At 38.1% G+C, this 27667-nt stretch overlaps 1 protein-coding gene across 1 annotated transcript in view; it reads right to left on the reverse strand.

Moving 5' to 3' along the window:
* tbc1d22a (TBC1 domain family, member 22a) overlaps positions 1 to 27667 on the reverse strand; it is a 178075-nt gene that overhangs the window by 4170 nt on the left and 146238 nt on the right. Inside the window, exon 12 of the mRNA XM_073837817.1 lies at positions 25167 to 25262. Within this exon, the coding sequence (XP_073693918.1) occupies positions 25167 to 25262 (96 nt within the window). The remainder of the gene's footprint in view (positions 1 to 25166; positions 25263 to 27667) is intronic.

The raw sequence follows: 27667 nt of genomic DNA on the forward strand, positions 1-27667 counted from the left end.
AGCTCTGGTGAGTCTCCCATTCCTTCCCGATCTTCATACTGAAATCGAGAGGGTCTGGAAAAAGCCGTACGCGGCGCGCATTCATAGTTCGTCCATTGCGAACTATGCTAGTATCGAGGGTTTGCGCGACCACGGCTATGAGAGGACGCCCCTTGTGGAAGAGATGCTATCTCTCCACAGGGCGGGCTTTCTCTCTCAAGACTCCCTCTCTGCCTTCTCCGGCCCTGCTGAACGGCAGAGCGTATGCAGCAGCAGGTCAGGCGGTGGGTGCACTGCACACCATGGCAGTGCTCCAAGCCTACCCAGCCGATCTGCTGAAAAATCCTTTATCCCTCGAAGGTCCAGGTATTAGCCCGAACACCACAGGGGTCCTGCTCCGCCTCCTTCTGAGGAACGGAGGTAGGTGCAGAAGGCTAGTGTTGCATCCCGCGCTCCTCCCCCGCCTGCGAGCAGGTCTAGGAGGCGACGCGGATCGAGAGGTGACAGACAGGATTTCAGGGAAGTCATCCAAGCGAGACAAAATTCTCGCAGGGGTCAGAGTAATACCTCTCCTTCCCTCGGTCCAGTCGGGTCGCCATATTAATTCCCCTGTCTCCATTTAAGCTTCCTGCACTCCCCGGACCCATGATGTCCTTTGGGGGTTCTACCTGTATAGAACCCTAATTTTCGGACGGTCTGGAATCAGGCGGTCTCTGAAAAAAAAAAAAAAAACCCCGCCTCTTTCTATGAAACAGGATGCTTTTAAATGGGTGAGTATGATCCATTTTTTACGTGAAGGAACTTCATACTGTCTCAGACCTGTGTATGTTTTTCTCTATTCACAGAAGAAATACGACGAGTCTACGGCAGACGCCCCCTCTGATCCTATGGATTAAGGTTACGGCAGTGTTTGCCCTCTCCACTCCACAGGCTGTGCGGTAAATCAACCCTTACAGCATATATTACACATAGGACCTCTGTCCTCTTCAAGGTAAGCTCCCTAAGTTTTTCTTAGGTTTGCCCTTGGTATGTTTATGCTGTCCTTTGCAGGCCTAGTGTAGACTTATGTCCTGTTGAGACAGGAGCATAACTCCCTAGTTACGCCCCCCTTATGGCTGGATAGGCGTGTTGCCTGCAGGGTTTGGGTTGCGTGTTGTGTTTTTCCCTCAGAAAAGGAATGTGGAAACATCTCAACGGAGCACCCCTCCCTTCCGGTTGTATGGTGGTGTCCGTCTACACAACACTCGTTCCAGCACAATCGGGCTTCTCCCTTCAGTGGTTAAACGAGCAAAAGGAAATTTTTCCTTTCTCCCTAGGTAAGCATCTTAAGATATTTATATTTAAGATTGCACTAGTATGTTTAACTCTGTTGCAGACGGCCTGCGTGCGAGGATCCGCTTCGTGTCCTCTCCTAAATACGGTTTCTATGGAAACTGAGTGTCTACACCTGTTGAGACAGGTGTTCACTTACATAGGAGTACCAGCAGTCCGGAGTGCTCGCTGCGGACTCGGAGCAGGTTTGGTTGCTCCCTTTTCTGCGGAAAAGGCTTTTTATTTGAGCACCACCTGGTGACACGCTTTCCAGCTGGGGTCTTGATTCTCGGTGTGCGCTCCCCTTTCTGAGGAAAGGGGTTTTTATCTGAGCGCTACTTTGAGACTCTCTTCAAGTCGCCTCATTCTAAGCCTGAGGGCTGAAGCAGCACTTGATGTAGGATCTACACCCAGGCTGTCGAATGTCTCCCCTACAGAGGGTTTGAGCATCCTTCGGTGTTTAACACCTTAGAAAGCCGTCACTTTAGGATCGATTCTCGCTCCCCAGGCCTAGTTCCACTTCCCTTTCTGAGGAAAGGTTTACGAAGTGTCTGAACTAGGAAGCTGCCCTTATTCATTTCGGAGCTTCCCAGAAACTTTCAAGGCAAACAGTGCTCCCCTTTCTGAGGAATGGGTTTGTTAAGGTTAAGAGCTCACGTTCCTCCCTGTGCGCAGGATTGCTGGAACGGACCTGAGCTCCCCTAATCCAGGGTTTCCTTCAGAGCAACTTCCCAGGACTGAGTGCTCCCCCTTCTGAGGAATGGGTTTGTTAAGGTTAAGAGCTCACGTTCCTCCCTGTGCGCAGGATTGCTGGAACGGACCTGAGCTCCCCTAATTCAGGGTTTCCTTCAGAGCAACTTCCCAGGACTGAATGCTTCCTCCCTCCTGAGGGTAGGAATCTACCAGGGACAGACCTTTGAGAGTTATGGACCTGCTACAAGGATGTTGGCGTGCCCCCTTTCCAGGGTTCACTTATAAGAGCACCACTCCTTGGTGGCCAAGTTCTCCTCCCTGTTTCCCAGGGTAGGAGCTTGACCTTCATGCTTCAGGTTTCTACTCTCCAGCCTTTATTCTGGATGTATGCTCCCCTCTATGAAGGGTAACAGTGAGAGCATTCGCTCCTGTTCGGTTGTGCAGCTCCCCTTCTGGGAAGGGTCTTCTATGAGCGCCAACCCACCTTCGTGAGATTGCCAGACCTTCATACAGGTCGCGTGGACCGGGCTGTGCACGCTTCCCCTTTTCATTAAGGGTTCCCTAAAAAGACAGCAGTGCCCCCTTCTGGAGAAGCGATTCTCCCTGTGGATCAGGGTCAGGATTTTTGTCCTCCACTGTCGTCCACTATTGCAGGATGGTCTCAGCTCCATGTTCTTCTCTGTTGACAGATAGCTTGCGAGCTTCTGTCCAGGGGAGGGTTAGTGTGGCAATCCCCTCACCTTCAGGGTTATCCCCTTTCCGTCTCTTCAGACGGCATGGAGCTGATAGTGAAACCCTCTGGGAAAACACTCTCCTTAAATCCGATCATGTCGGTAAGCGTCCCACGCTATGCCTGGGCGTCTTCCAGTTAAAACCACAAGTGTGGTAAGTGCACACACACCTGGGGCACTTCTATAAAATCCACGTGTTGGTAGGTTCCCACCAAGTTTGGGTTCCTCTTTTAAATCCCTTTTTGGTATGGGTCACACGTTTTGCCTTGTTCCCATCTATTGGAGTCGGCTCACAACCCCGGTTCCCTGGGTTCGACTCCTTTGATATCTTAGCTGATGTCTGCTGACCATCCACTATTAGGGCGCGCCACTACTAGTGGCCCTTTGAACGGACCCAGGACAGGTTTCTGCCCTCATATGGGAGCCAGTTCCTGAGGGAACTAGGCCCTATGTTGCGGTAGTTTCTGGTTCTGACAAGTCTAAGTTTCCATCGAAGCTTAGCCGTTTCCCTCAGAAGGAATTACTATAATTCCAAGCCTGAGCTGTGCCCTGGGTTCTACCCAGTCTGGTAAGTGGGTAACAGGTCAGGCCTCTGGCCGGGAGGGGTAACGTTTTGACAGCCGTCACCACGTCCTAGTAGGGGCAATTCCTCTCAGAATTGTTGCTTAGTGCTCGCTGGCTTAGCATGCACTCCCCTCAGCATGGCAGTGTTGGTATACCGTTCCCCAAAAGCGCCCTCTAGAGGACGCAGTGAGAGTTCCCTTCGGAAGGGAACGTCTCAGGTTACGTATGTAACCCTAGTTCCCTGAGAATAGGGAACGAGACACTGCGTCCTCTAGGCTTCTTCGCCATGCTTCGGACGATAAAGCTTCAGACTTTGAAGATGTATTGTGTTGCACGGGCGCCTCTTTATGTTATGGTCGCCCGGTAGTGACGCAACGGCAGCGACTGACGCGCCGCGGTGACGTCATACGCTGGCGCCGGCCATTTCATGTAGTTTTTCTATGCATTCTTCAGACTCGAGGCACGCTGCAGCGTTCCCCAAAAGCGCCCTCTAGAGGACGCAGTGTCTCGTTCCCTATTCTCAGGGAACTAGGGTTACATACGTAACCTGAGACGTTCCTTCATATCAAAAGTAAAACACAATGCTTATTGCGATTTACTGGATGGTTGTGTGCTACAAATATTGTTTTTTCATACATGAACTGAAAACTGCATTGACCCATCCTTTCCATTTAAGAATCAATATTACTTCATGAAAATGAAAAACACTTAAAATTGAGAAAGCCCCATTTCTTAGTGATGGACACTTTGGGATCATACACAAAGAAAAATGTATCTTGATATATAACACTTTACCTTCTCTGGCTCCACTTTCCTGTAGAGCTTGGCTCCAACCCTAATCAAACACACTTGAACAAGGCCTGTAGGATTACTAAAAAATGTATAGACATGCAAATTTTATTAGGGTTGGAGCAAATTTATCCAGGGAAGTGAATATTGAGGGACAGCCCAGCCCTGCTTTCGAATTAGGTACATGGATCAGATGCTTTTTTATGGATCTATGTACTGTATGCTTTAAGGTCATGCCCACCTATCACATGTGTGTCTTGGTGATATAAAGTTGCTTTAGGACTGTGGTAATTAATTTTGGCCCTCAAGGTCCACTGTCTTGCAGGATTTAGCTCCAAACCTGATCAAAATACACCAGAACCAGCTAACCAAGGTCTCAAAGATTGCTAGAAATTTACAGCCAGGTGTGTTTGAGTAGGGCTAAAGCTAAACTATGCAGAACAGCGGACCTCGAAATCCAGAGTTGCCCGCCCCTGCTTTAGAATCGTTTAACCTTGATTAGATGCATTTATTAGAAATATATGAGCGGCTGAACTTAGATGCAATGTACTTGTGTCAACAACTATGCAACAACGCAAATTAGCAGCCATGTGATGTGATGACCACAAACGAGTACAGCAACTTGCAAACATCCAGTGATAAACTGGTTTACAAAAATTGCAAAAGGGCTAGTCAGCTGTTGGAAGAGATTTGGGCATCCTAATGCACATACATCCCAAGGGGGAAGTGTTGCCTTGGTAAACCACATGCCTTCACATTGCTGGAAAGAGTTTTACTTGGCGCTCAGCAGACAAAAGAAGGCATTGCTCTGCAGAGTTGTTTATTTCTTTTTCTTCAGCGGGGTCAAGCCATGCTATCACAAAGCAGCACCGTACCTCTCTAAATTATTATAACTTTCAATCACAGATTCTTCGGCTGCTCAATCTTAAGTGTAGGGTGAAGAGAGCGAGCTGCCCGTCAAGCTGTGTGTTTCTCTTCCCGATCGGTGCGGTCAGGACCTCGCCGGTGGAAGCCCATTTCTCTTAGGTATAGAAGGCCAAGTCTAATTCACTCAAGGCGGCGTCAGGCGGCTCCAGCAGGCCTCAGAGTCAATGACTGCATTAGAGCGGCTTAGAGCCTCAATCTCCCAGCCTAATTCACCTATCCTGCTAGCCCTGATGAAGGAGAATGAGAACGCTTAATACTCCATCACAGTGCGGTACAAGGGGGATGGATGGAGGTGAGAGAGGCAGAAGAGAAGGATACAGGAAAAAAGCAATAATGTGTCTTATAATAAAGAGTGTCAAAGTTCCACAAACATTTGACAGGTAAGAGGCCAAATCCTCAATTGATTATTCATTCAAAAACAAACAAGTATCTCAAATGAATACACTTAAAACTGCCACTCTTTCCACATTTGGGATAAGTGTATAATGAGAACAAACATGGATGAAAGCTAAATCTGACACGCTGATACGCAGTGCAAGCTGCAGTGTCTCAGACGGTTGTGTTCAGACACAACGATTCCAGAAATTCAAGCCGTAACACTTTAAGGCCTGAACACATCTGTGAAAAAGCGTAAGTGTGTGAAGAAAATTGCTTGTAGCTAGGCAGGCTTGATTTCCCACGTCACTGCATACTGGAATACGATTTGTAAGCCAATGCAAATGAGTGCTGCATTCTCGCAAGGGGCACTAGGTGAAAAAATTAAACTAAACAGTTTTCTTTGGTTCTGTCTTGAGCACAGACAATTAGACTAAGATTAAAAAGCAGATAAAAGCAGAGTAATAACAATATTGTTTGTATAACAAAAGTGTCGATTAGACTTTCATTTACCCCTTGTATGTATAATTCAAAGACTATGTAAATAAAACTGAGTATATAATTCCCTGTGCGATTCCACAGGCACATGATTGAGGCATTTTATTAAACTCTATGAGTCGAGGGACCACACCAAAGGACTAAAGAGAAAAGAATAATCTTTATGATGTATAAAGTAGAGCTCTGAGTATTTAATATGAGTATTAAAATGGACAGTTGTGAGTATGACTGCCAAAGCATTTAGAATTCGCAACAGCAGTTCTACACAGGCAAGCTTTTAAAATGTTAATCTTTAATATAAATGAGACTTTCCGCATACTGTCCATGTTTTTATGGCAACATTTATGTAATGAATGAATGATGTACTTGTGTAATCGTTTTAGGGTATCTGATTATTTTAAGTACTTGAGCACAGTATAATATTCTATACTGATACTGCTATCAGTAACTACAGTCGTCAACTATATTTAAAATGAAACCATCCATGTAATAGTCAAATCAAATACTAATCAAAACAGTCATCTCAGTCTATTTTCCCCCGTCAAATAACTATATTAGAGCTAATTACTTAGTAATGAGCCAAGCCACATAATTAGAAATAAATGAGTGATATAAAGGATACACAGACAACCAGTGTGTTTGATTGGGGACTGTTCATTTTCACTGCATTTAGGGACTTCATCTCTAGAGTATGTAAACAAACATCATAATATTAGAAGCACAGGATATTGTAAATGCATTCCCAATCCCTTAAGCTTGAATTGCTCCAGAGGCAGGACAATTTCTTATTACAGACGTTATATACAGATCAGAAGGAATAACTAACTGCATTATTATTTTTTAAGACACATCTTTTTTTAAATAATAAATTGTACATTAATATATTAAAAGTGACAGCATTTTCATCACACCACATATTATAACACATGTGGCCTAGCCTGAGGATTCTGTTATCTCCAAGTAAGAAGTCATAAAGATGTACCAGAAATGTGATTCCAGAAGCAATGCTACAGGGAATGACTTTGATAGCCAAGTAAAGTGCTTAATGTTATACAACCACACTCAAACGTGTATTTAAATCAGTTGAAGAGTTTTGGAGTTGTTTTCCTTACACAACCTCCACAACAGTATATTGCACTCCAACAGGTAACGGCAGATGAAATCTTTTGTTAAATGTCAACAGATCCTTCATAAGGTAGGATTTATCTCCAATCATTTTTGTGAAGTATCCATGTTCTCTCAGAATTCAAGTAAACTGTTTAAAGAAGAAGAGTGAGAGCACATAAAACTTGATGGTGAATAATATCCCTGAAGATCATTTTAAGATTGTGTAGGTGTTAGTCCAAGAGCTATGGAATTTGAAGAGTAATCTACCCTTTTCCCAACCATTGAGTGTCTGAACACTCAAACAAATGTGTTTTTGAAAAACATACCTGCTTAAAGATGTCATTTGAAGATTTTAAAAATATGAAGAATTAAAAATATAGTGCAAATCTCACTACATCACAGATGTGTATGCAAAACAGTTGTTGACTATACTTAAAACAAAACCATCCATGTAATGGCCAAATCTTCTAATCAACACGGTCATCACAGCCTAGTTTTCGACAAATAACTAGATTAGGACTCTAATTACTTGTAATGAGCCAAGCCGAATAATTGGATATAAATGAAGTATCTAATGATCTACACAGCCAACTAACATAATTGATGCAGGACTGTTAATTTTTGTTGCATTTAGGGACTTTTTCTCTGGAGCATGTAGACGGATGGCACTCAGTTAGTGAAATGCAATAACAACATTGCCAATAGCCATCATTACAGTCAATATGAAATGGATTTCACAAGCCATTTTTTCCAGGATGTGATTTAATTGTGAATGTAACTCGGTATTCAAGTTTAAAAATTAATGGTAGAGATGAGCTAAATAATAACAATAATCATATTCATTCATATACAATCAAATTTTTGGTCTTGTGTAGTTTGATTAATAAATAAATACCCCAAAGTATAATTTATTCATGACAATTGTTCATAGCAGGCTTACATTTGTTAATTATTGTAAAAGAAAGACTTTCCTCTGGAGTTGATCCCGTTTTAAATTATATGTGGACTTTTAAGGTTTTACAAAATTATTAAATTACAATTACAGAATATTAACAATTAGCAATTACTGCTATTTGACGATTTCCAAATTTGTCCATTCCTTCTTTAAAAGAAAAAAATAAAAATAAAATAGTGGCGATGTAAGTTATGTATTAAGTTATCCTAGTCCTCTGTGAACGTCCAGACCCTTTTTTTTTTTTCTCAGAATGTACCAAACTGTTAATTTGGCTACTCCTAATGTTCCTGCTATCTCTCTTATGAATTTCTTTTGTTTTACTTGCATGCAGAGCTCCTCTGATCGCATGATGTGGGTTCAGAGCAGCAGCTTCCAAATACAAATGACACACTTAGAATCAACTCCAGACCTTTTACCTGCCTAATGGATGTATAAAAAAATCTTTTGATTTAACTGTCCAATTAAATTACTTATGGTCCCTTTTTTAAAAAAAAAAAAAAAAAGGTTGGGTTGGGTGTATATTAAAGATCTGTAATTCCTTAACCTTTTCTTCAATTTTGATGAGAGTACCTTAAATTAAAGCTTAGAGTGTGCACTTTAAACCCATATTCATTCATTATATAACTGTAACTTGAATAAGTTTTAATCAACAGCTAAAATAATGAAAATTGTGTCAGTGTCCAAATATATATAGACCTGCTAGAACATTAATAATTTGCCTTGATGCTGTTACATTAGACAAATAACATGTAAAAAAAATAAAATTGATCTTATTTGAATCTGAAAAATAAGACTTATTACCAAATGGCTAAATGCTGGTTAGTCAGACTAGTTCTTAAGATATTGTCTTAACATAGAGACTGAGTTCATGCAACTAGCATCAGAAATCATACAAGAAATAGCGAAAATCAGTTTGAATATCATATTGACTTTAAGAGAAATTTTACGTGCAGTTTTTTGATGTGTCAATATGGTTGCCAGATGCATTAAGACTGCCTTGGTGCGGTTACATTGCAAAAATAACTTGGTAGCATTTTGAGGATCATGCAGGGTTTTGCTCTCAAAATGGAACAGAATATTTATGTTGCAATAAACTGACGGTTAGTTAGTTAGACATGCAGCAGATTCAGCCTCATCTAAAGTGACTTATATTGCATTTCCAACAGGAACAGTCCCTCTGGAGTACCCTGGGGTTAAGTGCCTTGCTCCGGGGCTCAGCGATAATGGTGGATCCTAGTAATTCTCCGGGTTCACAAATAGTCCCTTTCCATTACTATAGCCCAGATCTTCCATCGCAAAGGCAACACCAACACTGCCTATGACACCATTCCCAAGTTGTCTCATATGCATATATTACATTGCAGTTTGACAGCAATAAACTGGGACAGACTTTAATCAAGTCACACTGTGCAACTGGACATCAATAATAAATACCATACAGCACCAAAAGCAATGAACATAGGGTGTACAGTATTGCTGGCTTAAAGGGTGGCCTAATTACGAACAAAAACATGGCTAAAAGCCCAGTTAAATTGGCAAGGTGAAGAAATGCTGAAAAAACTTAGGAAAGATAATGACTTTGACTTAAGGAGGATTTTCTTCAGAGGAGGCATTTATCTAGACGCTCCCCGAGGCATTTTGATTGTTCTCTTCTGTTTCGTCTTATCTTCGGTGATGATAGAATTGTGTTTGCTAACTGACATGAAGGATCCCGCATGATTGTTCTCTAACCTAACAGCATTCAAGCCGAACAGATAGTCATTAGCAAGAAGTTGCAATCGTCTGCATTTTGATGGAGACATTTTGGACTGGCACCATAACGACACTTCACTACTGCCTGCTGTTGGCAAACAACTTTAGCATAGCAAAGACTGATTACTATAGACACGACACTAGTGAAGGAATGTTTGCCACCAAGGATTACGCCGAACGGAGACTTTTAGCCCCTCATCTTCTTGCTGAGCCCTCCTGAATTTGTAAGAATCGATCAGGGGCTCAAGAACAGCGACGCAGTCACTCCATCAAACGGCAAAGTCGCAGCTCTGCAGATTCTGAGCGTTTGATCCCCGTGTTTTAAACACTCGTGAGACTAACCGGTAGAGAGGTGGTGATTGATTGCGAGGAACTTTATAAACAGCTTTGTTTATCAAGGCTTCTGCAAGATGGAGAAGCGATAGGTTGAGTCTCTGCATTCTGGTGCGCGGGGAAGGAGCAGAGCTGTAATTACTTCCAGGGTATTAAGTCCTCCGTGCTTTTCCTTGTCTCTTTTCGGATAAATTGTCCCTGCCTCTCGTTGAGCGAGCTTCCTGCAACAACAGTGACACTCTATCATTAAACTGTATTAAAGCACATTTACAGGCAGGAGGGTTGCTCTTCATTCGGGACCTGCACGTATGACGATTAATCATTACCGGTGGGTCTCCTCCAGAAGCTCTAGTGTGGACAAAATTACAAGTTCTCTGATGAATGTGCTAGGTTTTCGATTAATCAGGAAGAGTTCATTTCACCTAATCCTTCAATGCAACCGTCCTAATAGAGTCAACACTATAACTCAGTTACTAGATGGCAAGGAAAATGTCTGCACTACTATAAATCTCGAGAGATGGGTTTCTTAAAATTGCATGCAAATTCCCCACTGACTAACTGTAATCATACACTCTACAAAACACAAAAAAACTAATAATGAACCTGCTGTGGCCCCCAAGAGGGATCAAGATATGACACTGTCACTATGAATTCATTTTAAGTCAAACCAGGCCCTAAACAAAATGAAACTTTCGATCCACAAACAATTAGATAGTGAATCGCACTTAATTACAGCTCGCTGTGAACTGTTTAAATCCAATATGCATGTAAAATGGGAAGTTAATTGAAAAAGTGCTTGACATTTGCACTGCCGAGTAGAAGCAGCAGCCAGAAAACATGGAAAGCAGTTTTTTATGCTCTTGAAAATAGAGTAAGCTGCAAAAACACAGAATTGTTTAAGACTTAAATCACAACCATTTTCTCATGAACATGTCATATTCAAACCTTATCCGTAAAGATGTGTTTTACCAGTTGAAGTGACTGATCAATGACATTGGTTCCTGTTCCTTTATAATTATCAGGGGACATCTATCATTTCTAAAGACTAAACTTTTTTTTTGATACACATGTAAAATATGGTTCTGTTATAATATGATAATGCCAGACTTATCATGCATTTTATACAGAGAATACAAATAGCCTACTGTTGCTATGATGTGATTTCTAAAAATGCACGCTTTGGCTAATGCGTATATTGTCAGTTTTGGTTACTGAAATGTTAGAATGCTGTTGAAGTTATATGTAGAATTATGATATGCTTTTATGCGGTATAGACAATATAGCTAGTTTAGTGTAATCAACCATGCACCCTCAATAATTAGTTTTGACATCCATGTAATTACGAACATCATGCTAGTAAATATACTGCTTTAATAAACACATTCACAAAATAGATTTTGAAAGGTAAGCCAATCATAAGAAGCTATTTAAAAACAGAAGTCTTATGGGCGAAATCAACATTTCTTTCTATGCTTGTTTTTTTTAATTCGTCGATATAGGTAAGTAATTTTTTAGGATGTTTATTTTTCCTGGAAGTGGTGCAGATATTATATATTTCCCCTTTAAAGGTACAGCACCAAAAGCCTTTTATTTTAATTCTCAATCAAAAACCTGTATGTAACTGCCACTTGACTTGCATTACGCTAACAAAAATGGTGTACTGAAACTGGCACAGTGAGAAAAAAAAAAATACAGTTTTCTGTCACTCTAGCACTTGATGAAACGAAGAATCTCAGTGATGTACACAATCAAGAACACGAGTATAAAAGCTGTATTTGCTCAGAAGTTCGAGCGGTAAGCCAATGAGCCACATGCCCCTAAGAGCCCGCACAACAAATTAAGAGTTTGTCTGCTTGCAGTTATTCACACAGACAGCGAATCCATTTAGTTTCGGCTGTTTGAACCACCTGAGGTGGAACGAGACAAAACATTAGGAGCTGATAGTTGCTGCTTTTTAATTTAGCAGCATAATGAATGTAACAAGCGTGAACCACCCTGCTTCCCCTCTGAGTTCTTTGCCATTTCTTTTACTTTTATTTATTCAGTCATTTTCGAAAGACAAGAGGAAAGCGAGGATGAAATATTCCTTGCATTTGTTCCATTCGTAGAGGAGTTAGTGAATATATCCAGGGCAAATTAAGTTTAAGATGTGTTGCATACAGAATTAGATTTTCCCATTTTCTGGGGAATGCGTGCTTGTCCATGCCATACTCGTGACAATATATTAGGGTGTTTTTCCATATTAAAAATGGTTGCCAGGGTGTTGCAATGTGTTAGCTAAAGAACAGCAATTGTTTGTAACAGTGCACACTACTGTTTAAAACTTTGTTTGCTTTTCTTTAGAAAAGATATGTTACACTGATAAAAAGTCATAGTATTTACACAGTTACAAAATACTTCTGTTTCAAAATAAATGTTGTTCTTTTTAACTTTTTATTAATCAAAAATACAGAAAACAAAGCATCACAAGTTCACAAAAAAATATTATGCAGCATAAATGTTTCCAGAATTAATAATAAATCACATTAGATGATGTCTGAAGGATTATGTGACTATAGTAATGACTGATAAAAATTCGGCTTTGCCAACACAGGAAAAAAATATAAATTAGGCTGAAAACCTCATTATTTTCTGTGGCTATATGAGTATGTTGAGGTGGAATGGTGGGACAGACAACCAAAAACTACAGGGTGGCCAATACACAGAACAGACTGAGCAAAGAGCTTGTTGCAATTTTAAATTAAGCGTGAATAAAGCACAGAAATAACCAAAGGCTCATACAGATATTGTCCGAGTCCATGTCCAGCTAGCGTGCATCGCAAGCTATTAATATGCACAACTAATGAAGCCAGTATGAAGGTGTTCATCTTATAGAAGAAACAAGCTCATTTCATGGACAAGGTAATATATAGCCCCCTTTTAATTAAGCCTCACATTTGCGTATGGTGGACATAATAATTGCACATAACTCCATGTTTTCCGCTTCATGTGTTGTAGAGATAGCAGCGGTCTGCCCTGGGGTCTTGCACTAAGGCTTCAGCGGGTACTTGTGCAGTCCACGCTCTTCCAAAGATAGCTGGCGTGCACACACACATATTAAAGCGCTGCTTTGTGATTCAACCAGCTCCCGTTCTGCCGTAAACTCCATTTAAATCAACCCATTAAAACTCCAAAGTGGAAGATTGATTTCTCCGATTCCTCCTTCCATCCAGGCATAAACGCGTTATCTGAGCTCACACCCGACTGCGTCTCAGCGGTTAGAGGACTCTATGAACTGCCATGTTAAAGCTTTGAGACATGAGTGAGACTGCAAAACTTAATAGCAAGTTCAAGATGTGTGTGTTTATTTAGAGTTGACTGCAATGAAGGTTATGACTGTCTATGTCTTGAAAACAGGTATCATGAGAGAAAAGAGGTTAAGATAACTGTCGCAAAACAAAGTGACACTTCCGCTGGAAGAAGAGTCAAGCTCTGTTTCGAAACACTGTAAGCTGTCTACCTAAAGAGTATTTTAAGGAATCATCCTCAATGTAAAACCTGTTCCAAAAGGCGTACACTAAACTAAGTTCCTTTGGACAAAATTTAAGGTTTAACTGCACATATCCTATGTGGATAAGGCAATCCCAGAAAGCTTTGCAGCAAGCAAAGTGAGAAAATAAATGTCACTAGTGATTGGAAGTTTTGCAGCCTGATTTTTACCTCCATCTACAATAAGGTTTGATAAATTAATTCCAATCAAGAGTTTGGAACAATGAAATGAATAGAGCCATTTGTATTACATATACATACATTTTCTCTTGCCTTGGATTTATTTTTTGCTTCCATTCTGGGATGAAGTATTTTAAAGTGCAGTGCAATTATGCTTTCGGAGCATTGTGTTAGGAGAAAAACAAAGATGCCTGTGTAATACAGTCATTGTCTTTTGATAAGGGACTGCTGAAATAGTTATTTAGGTTATTTACGAATAAAAAGAGTATATATTTTAGTATTATACCAGGCATTTGAGACAACGGGGCTCCAAAAAGCGAAACGAAATCCCATCGATAAAGAGAGTAAATTGGTAATCACAGACAAAAGAGGGAAGAGGTTCTCGGGCCGTTAGCTGCACCAAAGGCTTTCTCATTACGTGATAAACAAACCCCTAATGAGAGCTCATTTGCTGCATATTGCCCTCACTAAATGGCATCAGGGGTTGACATTTGGCTGTCTGTAACCTGCCGTGCTACTCCGCGGGGAAGGCGAGGGCAGCTCATAGCCAATGTTCAACTGCACATGGCCTTTTGCCTCTTTCATTCAGATCTTTACCTGCCTCTATGTGATTTTAAGCATGGGAAAAAAAAAAAAAAAAAAAGAAGTCATTAGTATCAGCAGTACAATGCAGTGAATATGAGGAGCTTAGAGCACAGATATCAGCAGCCATTATGCCTCCACGCTCACTTACACAAGCATTAGAGCTTCTCTTCAAAACACACCAGTGTCCAATTTATTTTCTTTCATTGTTTTTTTCCCCTCTTTTTTGCTTCAAAAGAATTGTCTCATTGAGTGCAGAGTCTTAACTGGGGCTTTTAATTCTCAAGTGTAGAACTGATGCAGTAGACACTGATACTTGTGAAGGACACAGTAAACTACTGAGTAAAAACCAAGGGGTGAAGGTTTAAATGCTGACAAAAGCTGTAACAACAGAATATTGGAGGCAAAATGAGCTTTCTCTACTGTGTATACTATGTAATTTGATTCATTCTCTGTCATTCTCAGCTTTGAAGGGTTAGTTCAGCCAAAAATTTTAATTCACCCTCATGTCATCCCAAACCCATAAGACCTGCGTTCATCTTTGGAACACAAATTAAAGGAGTAGTTCACTTCCAGAACAAAATTGTACATGTAATGTTCAAATTATGTTTTTTTGAGGAAAACATTTCAGGAAATATCTCCAAATAGTGGACTTCTACGGTGCCTGTGAGTCTGAACTTCCAAAATGCAGTTTCAAGCTTAGAAATAAGGGTCTTATCTAGTAAAAAAATAAATAAATAATAATAAATAAATAAATAAAAAATAAACTATAAATAGTTTTTAACCTCAAATGCTTGTCTTGTCTAGCTCTGTCATGCGCATGTGTACTCTGTGCAGTCCCGTTCAAGTTAGGGTGTGTTGAAAAACTCATCTCATTTTTTTACAAAATCGTCCTACATTGCTGTTTTACCTTTTTTTTGTAAAGGGCATTTGACCTTCTTTGCACATTCACTTTGTAAACACTGGGTCGGTACTTCTGCAGCAATGTAGGATGATTTTGAAGTTGGGAGATGGGAGTTTTGACTGCACTTGAGGTAAAAAGTATATACATTTTTATTTTTTTGAGAAAACGACCGATCGTTTCACTAGATAAGACCCTTATTCCTTGACTGGGAAGCTGCATTGAAACTGCATTTTGGAAGTTCAAACTCACAGGCACCATAGAAGTCCACTATATGGAGATAATTCCTAAAATGTTTTCCTCAAAAAGCATAATTTCTTTACTTTTTTTGTTCTGGAAGTAAATAACTCCTTTAACATATTTTTGATGAAATCCGAGACCCTGCATAGACAGCAATAGAACTATCACGTTCAAGGCCCATAAAAGGTAATAAGAACATCAATAAAATGGTCTGTGTGACATCAATGATTCAGCATAATTTTATATAATACTTTTTGTGCGTAAAGACAACAAAAATTACTTTATTTGCTTCTCTTTCATGTCAGCCTTTGACGTGCCTTTATGCGTGGTACATTATGAATGTGTGACGAAGACTGAAACGGAAGAGAAGAAATTGTTGAATAAAGTTGTTTTTTTTTGTTGTTTTTTTTTTGCACACAAAAACGTTTTTTTTTTTTTTGTAGCTTCATAACATTACGGTTGAACCACTGATGTCATGTCACATGGACTATTTCAACAATGTTCTTACTACCTTTCTGGGCCTGGGAAAGTTTCAGTTGCATTGCTGTCTATGCAGGGTCTGAAAACTCTCAGATTGCATCAAAAATATCTTCATTTGTGTTCCAAAGATGAATGAGGGTAAGTAATTGTCAAAATGACAGAATTTTAATTTTTGGGTGAACTAACCCTTTAAAGGCACAATTTCTAAGTTTTCGCCACTAGAGGGCGCATATTCAAAACAACCTAGAAACAAACGCTTGGTTTGATGATGCCGTGAATGAGTGTGGAATAATGGGAGTTGTTGTCTTCATCGCCCCACAGCCGATGCAATCCGACAGGAAATCATGGATGAGCTAATATATTAAAAAATAATTAACGACACTGTAGTATCAAGCAGGGTGGGACTGAAAGTCATAAAAGCGAAATGAGGATGCTGGAGCGATTGCTAATGTAGGATGTGCGCGATACATGGCTCGAAAGCAGCGGAGCTTTTATTTTGCCACAGTCAACCGCTTCCGCTTCTTCCAGTCATGCATATGTAGAAAAAAAGCACTGTTTTATCATACTAGATACATTTGAGTGTGTTGAAAGTTCTGCTATAATGCTACTCTGTGCGTTCGTCACCTGTCTAATAAAATGAGTAACATATTAAAGTGTTTTTGGGGTTTCCATGTTTTCTACAAAATAAAACTGGAAAATCAAGTGTGTATGACGTCATTGGCAGGCGACGCAATGACACGCCCATTACACTAAATAAAATTGCTTATTTCTCTGGATTTAAATATTCCTTGAAACATATGGAATAATGTAAGTATGCAAGTCAGCAAAATATATAACTGTTCTAGTGGGTTTTTTAGAAATTGTAATCAAAAAAACTTACATATTGTGCCTTTAAGTCTATATTTTTACAAGGCATTTTATGTGTGATATATATGAAGGAGAAATTATAAATTATATTAAAAATTACAATGACAACCTGACAATAGCTCAGACACTTGTTCATGTCCACTTGTTCAAGCAAATGTTCCATGCACTAAATACCACAAAAACCATTCAGCTCTAATATCTTTTCAACAACTGTACCATTTCTCATTAAGAACAGTTTTCTTTTCCCAAGCCTACCTACAGGTAAGATGACAATATATCATTATGCACATTATGAGGAGTGCAGGAAGGGTAAAAACGGGTCAGAATGGTTCATACAGCAGGTTTCCATGAGGGCGCTGTGGTATAGTCCTTTTAACCTTTACTCTGTCCCAGTAAAGATTTCCCCCCTGCTTCAATACTCATTAATTGCCCTCCTGCCAAGAATAGAAGCCATTACGAATGCCCTGAAATACCAGGGGGTCAGACAAAAGTCACTGTGAAACACAAGACATACCTACTCCTCTGACACGTTAATAAACCCGCATGGATATCTACATCATTTAGCCTGTTATGTTTAAAAGGGATAGTTCAGGCAAAAATGTCAAATTCTGGTCATTATTTTCTCACTCTCATCCACTTTCATACTTGTAAGACTAATTGACTGACTTCTGTGGATACAAAAGGAGCATATCCAGGACATTCCTCTTCATACAATGAAAGTGTGCTCCTAATATGATCTGATCTTACCCACCAGGATGCATCTTACCAGGTTTGAAATCAATAACAATTGAAGTTTGCCTTTATTGACATTTAACATGATGCACAGTGTCTTGATATTTGACTATATGAGAACACAAACAACATTTTACTAAAGTGAAGAGGAAGATTTCAAATAATGATAAACAACTGTACAATTGTATGACTTCAGGAGCTGTTGAATATTCATATGGGACTAACGTTTATGTTGCGTTTTGAAGCTTGGTCATTCTGGGCAGACTAGGCTGACTGAATTTTAATTTTTAGGTGAACAATTCTTTTAAATACACATTATTTAATCACAGCAACAATTTATTATGCAATGTTTTTAATTACAGATTTCAGATTTCTTCATTTTCAAGAGCCATTAACTGTTGTGCTCATTAAGAAAGCCTTCTTTCGCAAACAACACTCAATCTCTCGAAATCCATTCCATACAGTCTTGCTGTGTTCAAGATATACTTGAAAAAAATTCCCACCCATCAATCCATTTCTCGTCAGTTTGCATTCCAATGAAAGAAATGCATGTGAAAATATGGGGCTTTAAGTATTTCATGGAAGCCTGTCCTAATGAGCACAAATTCCAAAATAAAAATGCCTTTCTAAAAATGTTTAGAAAGATATATGTGACCCTGGACCACAAAACCAGTCTTAAGTCGCTGGGGTATATTTGTAGCAATAGCCAAAAATACATTATATGGGTCAAAAGTATTGATTTTTCTTTTATGCCAAAAATCATTAGGAAATTAAGTAAAGATCATATTCCATGAAGATTTTTTGTAAAATCTTCTGTAAACATCAAAATTAAATTTTTGATTTGTAATATGCATTGTTAAGAACTTAATTTGGAGAACTTTAAAGGTGATTTTCTCAGTATTTTGATTTATTTGCACCCTCAGATTCCAGATTGTAAAATAGATGTATCTCGGCCAAATATTCTCCTATCCTAACAAACCATACATCAATAGAAAGCTTATTTATTGAGCTTTAATATGATGTATACATCTCAGTTTTGTAAAATTTAACCTTATGACTGATTTTGTGGTCCAGGGTCACATATGAAGGGCTAAATGGAGTGAGAGAAAGATCTGAGAAAGAGTTCTGCCAGGGGCCATTAAGACACATACTGCAAACTCCTGCAGTTCTACTGCTATGAAAGACCGGTGTCCCAAAAGACAAGACTAATTTTCACAGTTTGATATGCCGGGATAGAACCATAACTCACTGTCGTACCTCACCGAATGGAGACTTATTTAATTCTTCACATCCGGTCTTTCCTTCAATCTTTCCTTCAATGAAGAATCAAATTTATAGTCATTTTCAAACTTAACCTACTGTGGAAGTTCACTTGCTTTTAGAGGGTTTTCCATTGTCTCTATTCTATGACAATATGTACATCTACTATTCAAATAATTCTGTGTTTATTTGAGCATCTGAACAAGCTGAAATAAACACTGGCTTAACCAACATCTGTTTATCTAACTAATGGGAGACAGGAAGAGTGTTCAGGAAACATGTTTGAAAACCATGACTATTTTTGATATACTGTTTGGTGATGCTTAAAAAAATTGCAAACTTTAAATACAGTGATAAGCCACTTTATCTTCATTTTTTAAAACAAATTACTTGACTTTGCAAACTATCCATTCTATATACTATGCAAGGTTAGGATTAGTGAACCCCCAAATTGTGTATTGCAATAACTATTTGTAACTAGAGGTCGACCGATATATCGTTCGGCCGATATATCGGGCCGATATTTGCCATTTTTTAATATATCGGCATTGGCCGATATCCGTGTTTAGTAGCACCGATTTAAAGTCAGGCATGTCTGCGCGCAGCCCCGTGTTATTGGTGCGGTAAAAACGCGCTGCTGTGAAGGACCCCAAGCCAAAACTTTTGTAAGATTCAATAACAGTTCTGAGAGATAAATGTAAGGCTTAAATTCTGTCCTATGGCCATATATTTACTATATATTACTAGTAAACTAGGAAGTGTTGCTTTCACTTAGTGAAAGAAAAGCATAGAACCGTTGGGAACTGGCATAATGCTACGGCTGGTTAAAGGTTTGCTTGCAGGTAAGTTTAAGGACTGTAGTCGAAAACGATCAACAGCTTGCTTGCTAACATATTAGCCCCAGTGTTATAAGTTTTATTTTTTACTGTTTTATTTTTCCTGTATTGGAGTCGGAGAATTTCACTCTGTGCGTGGGGTGAAGAAGGCGGCGGCTCTCACAAACAATGCAGCTTTGCGATTACTCCGCCTTGCTCGGAGAAAGTGATACACGGAGGGTGGTTATATCCGCGGGTCTGGTAATAAAAAAATGCATTCTAATTACTTGTGGGTGGGTCGCGGGTGGATGAGATAAATCAATAATGATGTTATAACTATGGTCATGTCCAGATGTCAGTAAACGTTATTTTTTTCCAGCATGGATTTGGCTTAAAAGCACGAGTGATTAAGCCTATATAAGTGTGCAGCGATGTGAAGATCAGCTGTTAAAATGAACCATCCATTCATCATATCATCATGCAAAACTAAGAATTAGAATAATTGTAATAGGAAGATTGTGTGCGGTTAGCTAAATCAGAGAAAAAATATAGGTGAGAATCATTAATCTCAGCTCTTAAACTTTTATGTAAATGATTAACAGTTTTTTTATATTATCTGTTTTATATATTTAATACTTGGTCAGTTTGATTTGTTTGGTTAACTTTGGTTAAATCTTTTATAATAATACTGTGCAGTGCACAAAATCAAGATCCGAAAGATGGTTCATTGTGTTCATTGTTCATGATGTTAAGTTTAGAAATGATGTTATTAGTGTATTATTAGTGTGACTTTTTAGCATGCAAATAAAGGGAGGAACTTCAAGATATCGGCCAAAAAAAAAATTGGCAGCACATATCGGCCATCGGCTGACCCTGACCTCTAAACATCGGCATCGGCTATAGAAAAACCCATATCGGTCGATCTCTATTTGTAACCTGATGAGCTGTCTACCTAAAACATTTTGAGGCACTGAGGCATCATACGGTATGTATCCATCAGGGCTCAACTCTAGGAATTTTATGTTTTTTATTTGCCCTGCCAAAATTGTCACCAGCTCTAATTTTCTCTGATTAATCTACTCTTTTTCTTTTGATGTTTGATAAAAATTTACAACAGCAGCGGGTTTATTATGCATGAAACCTGATATTCCCCAAGATGGGCATTTTAACAAAATTCTGTTTGTATAATTGACTGCTGTGTCATTAGCTTAGCAAAATGCTAACATCATGAAAACGAATGAGAGTTGAATCATGTGAGAAGCGCATGGGGATTTGCTACCTATGTAGAGCCTTCTAAATCAGATTCTTCATTTCCTTAGAAGGCATCTGCCTAGGTAGACAGAAAGGCAACTCACTATGTTTTGGAAAACAGCTAGCCAATTATTTTAAGAGCAGCCTTTCCTGTTTCTTCGCTTCAAAAAAGGCAAGAAGCAGCAAGGAATTATAGGGGGAATTGTTTGTTTAGGGCAGTTTGACCTGAACAGATTGCACTGGAGGAGGTGAAATCATAGGTTAGGGCACTGCAATGTCAACTTCTTCGCCACAGATCTCACATAACTCCACTATACCTCTAACTGGTCTATGTGAGGACAGTCTTGCAGGGCACAACAGGGTATCTCTTCTCAACGGTCATGTGCGTGAAAACAAACCAGCAAAAAAGGGAAGGAATATACAGTGAAACAAAAGGATAAGGAGACAGAATAGCAAAAAATAATCTCTCTGCTGACACATGGCACAGGCGGGTAAAGACGGAGGCCCGGGGCTGTTGTCTGAATGCCAAACAGCAGCCGTGTGCTGCAGAGCTGGTGCAGGGGATAATTCTGAATCACTGGGCACTGTAAACACAATAAATCAACCGCCCCACAACACACTGCTGATACACACCACTGACTCGCTGCATATTCAACAACAAACACACACACACACACACACACACACACACTGAGCGGTCTATTCACTCCACAGAGATGCAAGTTTAAAGAGAAGGCAAAGTAGTATTTCGATTCACTCAGATTTCTGCATTTTGAATGCTTTTCAAATCTGTAAAATTTACGTAATTCGGACTCAAACTGAATATTTGACAGGCCAAGTCAAAAGCAGGACATGACCTGATTATTAGGGAACTGATAAGGTACTGAATTCAATACCTGAATGAAAGTTTGCATTTGTACACTTTGTAAATCAACTGGTTAATTTAAAAGAAATGGCTCAAAAGAACAATTCATTTATTGATTCGTTATTGATGTTCATTGCGTCAGTGACTCAATGATTCAATCATAGAGTTTTTGATCCTTCTGTTTGTGTTCCACATAGGAGAGAAAAAAAAAATCAATTATATGCGTTTGGAATGACATACAGTGCCTTTGCGAAATTATTCATACCTCTTAATTTTTTCACATTGTGTTATGTTGCTGCCTTATGTTAAACTACTTTAAATTACTTTTTTCCCCACATCAATCTACACTCCCTACTCCATAATGGCAAAGCAAAAAATATTGTAACATTTGTGCAAATTCATTAAAAATAAAAAAAAAACTGAAAAGATCCCGTTGCATAAGTATTCATACCCTTTTCTGGGACACTCGAAATTTAGCTCAGGAGCATTCATATTGCTTCTAGATGTTACTACACTTCGAGTGGAGTTAAACTGTGGCAAAGTCATTTGAATGAGTATGATTTAGAAAGGCACACACCTCTCAGAAAAGGTCTAACAGCTGAAAATGCATATCAGAGCAAAAACCAAGTCCTGAGGTCAAGATAACTGCCTGTAGAGCTCAGTGACAGACTTGCGTTAAGGCAATGATCTAGGGAAGAGTTCAGAAAAAAATCTGCTGCATTGAAGGTTCACAGAAGCATTATCCATAATGGAAGACGATTGGAACAACTAGAAAATGTCTGCCAGCCCCCATCCAAGCTGACAGAGCTTGAGAGGTGAAAAGGTGAGACAAAAAATGGCAGATAATTGCCAAATGCAGATGTGCAAAGCTTGTCACATCATACCCAAAAAGACTTGAGGCTGTAAAGGTGCTTCAACTATGTACTGAGTTAAGGGTATGAATACTTATGCAACAGGATCTTTTCAGTTTTTTATTTTTAATAAATTTGCACAAATGTTAAACACTTATTTTTTGCTTTACCATTATGAAGTGTAGATTGATGTGTGAAAAAAAGTAAGGTAACACTTTATAATAACGTTCAGTTGTAAGTTTTTTATAAGTGATTAGTTAATGATGAAATAATCATTTACAAAACATTCACAAATGATAATTAAGTGATATGCTAACAATGTGTATTTTTTGTTAATTAATTTACAAGTAATTAGTTGAATTGATGAACTTATTATTTACAAAACATGACTATGTGTTTATAAATTATGAATAAGTGATATGTTCATTTTATTGTAAGTACTATGCTAACGATTTACCCATCTGTCGTAAATTATCTGAAAAATGGCATATCATGAAATAATCAAACAGATCCTTAGTAAATGGTTAAAAATTACTAGTTAACCCCTTAACTGTCACCCCCATTTTTTAAGTTTATCCAAACTTAAATTGTAATTCATGAACACTTTGGATCTAAGGTAGGTCTCTTTTCAAAGAAAACAATCAGCAGATTAGGACGTTATAAAACATCTTTACCCGCAGTCAGCACTTACATTGCAGTTTTCACACTACAAAGTATTCAAAAGCTGTTGATGAATAAATAATGAATAAATCATTTACAACACTTTCTGCATCCCCTAATCTAAAGTGTAGACTACTCATCAGTTGTAAATGTTTTACAAACCGCCGGTTCCAGGTTTTGTGGGCATCAGGTGGGTATACACACTGGGTGAAAGACCTTTGAAAAATGAGTAAAACATTTACAACTGATGAATTGTTTACACTTTAGATTAGGGGATGCAGAAAGATTTGTAAATGATTTATTCATGATGCGATCTTCAGTGAAGGATAAACATTTAAATGACTGATATTTTAATTATTTTTAAGTCACAAATAATATATTAACTAGTAACGTATTAGCCACTTACTAAGGATCTGTTTGATTATTTCATGATATGCAATTTTTTTAAGATTTACTACAGATTTTTAAGAATTACTACAGATTTGTAAATTGTCAGCCTATTACTTAATAATCATTTGTGAACGTATAATCATGTTTTGCATTAATTGACAATTATAAGTTCATCATTATAAAAAAATTATCTAATCACTTGTGAATGATTTATAACTTAATCTACAAAACATATATAAAAATGCTAACACATCACTTATTAATCACTTATGAATGCATAGTCATGTTTTGTAAGTGATTAGTTCATCATTAACTAATAACTTGCAAATAACTTGTAAATGAATTAGCAAAACATACACAAATTGTTAGCATATCACTTATTAAACATTTAGGAATGTTTTGCAAATCATTATTTTATCATTAACTAACCACTTATAAATGACTTACAAATGAACGTTATTATAAAGTGTTACCAAAAGTAATTTAAAGTAGTTTAACATAAGGCAGCAACATAACAAAATGTGAAAAAATGAAGGGGTATGCATAATTTCACAAGGCACTGTACATTGAACCAAAAACCATCATATCATCTTAGTTGATAATTCAGTATAATTTTTTTGACAAAACATTCCATGTTTTGACAGCACATTTTTTTAGGAGTGGCAGTAAAACTCACATACCAAAACACACTAAACATACTTAAATTCCTAAAAATAAATTGCATAACTCTACTAAACTTTTGTTTATTTCCCCCAAATTTGAGGATTATGTGTTCCCTTTTATGTGTTCTGTTTTGGTAGTGACAATTAAATGGGATAACACCCCAAAAAACAAAGATGTCTACTGAAACTCCACCAAATGTTTCGGTAGTGACAATTTTAGAAATTTTTTAACCTAGCTCAAAGATGCTAATTAGCACATGGTTAGGTAGCACCAGTTCTGAACAGTGGTATATACAAAACTCCCGAAAAAGTGTGCTTAATTACAGAAAAAAAAGCGTTCGGTAGTGTCGTTCCACACAGTCGTTCCACAAGTTACACACAGACTTTTAAACACATTTACCTCAAAATGATGATCTACTTGCACCTGATAGCTATTCTGATAAATTTGAGTAGAAGGCATGAAGATATTATAAATACTTCAGAAAAAAAAAAAAAAAAAAAAACAGCCACTGGGCTATGAAGGTTGACTGATTGACAGGATGAGAAAACGAAAGACACAAGAATCAAGTAATAGACATGGGGCTTTTGGTTATATAAGCAAACTCATATAGTACTTCTGGTGACACATCTGCCCTCTCCAAGCCTCCATGCCTAAACCCTTTACCTCTCAATCGCATGGAACGAGTGAGTGTGAGAGGGGACAGGAAATAGAAGAGTCTCAAAGGGACGGTGCAATGTCACCTTACAGCAGCTGCTGTTGTCATCACACTAATGCAGGCGCACTGACCCCTCGACCCCGCAAGTTAATGAGGGAGGAGGGGGCTCAAGCAAGGACGACACACACTGCGGCTCGGGGACCACACAAAACGACACAAAACATGATCTCACCTGGAAATCTTTTTCCTCTAGTATCTCTTTCCTCCATCGCACCAGGAAGGCAGCGCACACGTACAAATGGAAATGAGAGAATCCTTCTGGCTCTGCCTGTGAACATAAAGATGAGAGGAAGAATAAAGTCGCAATTTAAGGGGTTATATCGATTTGCATTCTGACATTTGCATTGTGACCTCACAATTATGAGCTTATTAACATATGACCACCCACATTTGCCTACCAGCTAGGCTCAATAAAAATAAAATAATAATAACAGAAATTAATTCATAAACAAATTAATGATACTAGTAAGACAACCCAAGGTTGCCCAAACTGGGGTTTACCCCTGGGGGCTTGTGAGGGATTCGTAAGTGGATAAAAAGTTTATTAATCATAAAAATTAAAATAAATCAAATGATACAAGTTTTCTTTTTTATTTCTTTTTATTATTTTTATTTGGTGTGTCATGTTAAGTTGGATCAAACTAAATTTGTATTAGTATATTTGCCGTTTAATTAATTGTTAAATGCTTTTGCAGTGTCTTTACCCCAGCTGTTGAACTGTACAGCCAGGGTCTAAAATTAATACTAGCCAAGTCCCAAATGAGAGTATATGTAACCGTGTCAGTTGCCAGTTGGTGGGTAAAACTTTTACGAAATAAAACAATGCAATGTAGTGAAAAAAACAGGCAGTTTTAAATGGATTCATCGTTTCTGACATAAGCAAATAAAATAATCTTTTCCAAAGACATTGTTATTAGCTGTTCTGTCATAAGTGACAAGAGTGAATCAAATAATAGGATACAAATGGGCTGATAAGGTCAGAGCACTGTGATGGCCAGCTTGTCCCTAGACACGGTTGTAATAACTTTTACCTGAGAAGATATTGCTGCTTCATTTCGGAAGATTAACTTTTACAACCTGAGAATGTGGCAACACATACCTGGGGTTATGCCGCTTCAATGGACAAGAACACACACATTTGTCTCAAAATGTGCGGTTTTGGTGAAATACCTCATAAACGTAGTCTTAAATGAGTTATAAAGTCTTAAATGACCGTAAAGAGTTGGAAGAAAATTGGATATGTGTCAGATGTGTGTCACAGATGTGCATCAGGTTTTAAAGATACAGTGCTGCTTTTAAAGTAAAACCTGCTGAAGTCTGTCATTGATGGAAATCAAAGGACAAAAGAAAAAGAGAAATCACTCGACTGCTCTAGTCGCCGATTAACTTTTGTAGCTTGAATAAAGATTAATCTGCATAGTTTATGCATATACAATTTAGAGTTTAGGTTGATTGTTTTCAAATCAATTACATTTTAAAAATATATATTTCAGAGCCTATTAAATGTTAAAAATAAAGGTTTTCAGTTATACTGTAATTATCGATATAATGTATATTATAATTATCAATATAATGTATAATATAATTATCGATTATAATGTAAATTATCAATGTTCTTACTACCTTTCTGGGTCCTGAACACGGTAGTTCCGTTGATGACTATACAGGGTCAGAAAGCTCTTGTTTTTTACCAAAAATATCTTAATTTGTGTTTCAAAGATGAAAGAAGGTTTTACGGGTTTGGAACGACATGAGGTTGATAAATTAATGACGGAATTTTCATGTTTAGGTAAACTATCCCTTTTAAAGGTATAGTAGCAAAAATAGAAAATGGTCTTGGAACTAGAAAAGCTAAATTAATTAAACTTTTTTTGGTGCAAGAAACCTTTTTATTTATTTTTATTTTTTATTTTTTTACAATCGCTAGGACACATTTCTCAATACTAAAGTCACTTTTTCAAAACTCCACACATTTCTCCTAACCATCTTTCAACTTGACAGCAGTTCATTTCAGATTCAAAATGCACTGAAACTACCAAAAAACTTCATTAATGCCTCAAATCAACTCATTCTTACGTAACTCTAGCTAAGGTTTTTACCAAACAAACACACTTTATCACTCAGAACACAACAACCTCAAAAACACTAACAACCGGTAGCATTCTTTTGTCATTTTTTTTTTTTCACAAAACAGGAATGACACTTTCTACTGTTTATAAATTATTGCAGAATATGTTACATGGTCCATGTTTACATTACAGTACAAAATTATTCCTAAGTTTTAACACTTGCAAAGATGTTCAGCTACATACAACTGCCTTGACAGCATTTGATTTTTTACATTCTGAATATATTTTTTCTATATGAAATTACTGTAGAAATGTTACAAACTTCTGTCTTATTCATGTTTGTACTGTGCTAGGTTTTGAACTTAAGATTAACCGTTTTGAAAACAGTATGTAAACATGCAAATTGGCTTGTTTAGCCCAAATTTTGGTGGTGTTTGTGTCAAAGTGAAAACAGAATTAATGTAATTTGACAGATGTCGTCAATAAATGCATTTTGTGCAGAGCAATGATAATTTAGCCCACATAGACTGATGTTGTGCTCACTGTGTGAAGAGTTTTAAAAAAGTGACCTATGTATTGAGAAATGTGTCCTAGCGATTGTATA

The sequence above is a fragment of the Garra rufa genome, chromosome 4 (assembly GCF_049309525.1).
Source record: "Garra rufa chromosome 4, GarRuf1.0, whole genome shotgun sequence".
NCBI classification, from domain to species: Eukaryota; Metazoa; Chordata; class Actinopteri; order Cypriniformes; family Cyprinidae; genus Garra; species Garra rufa.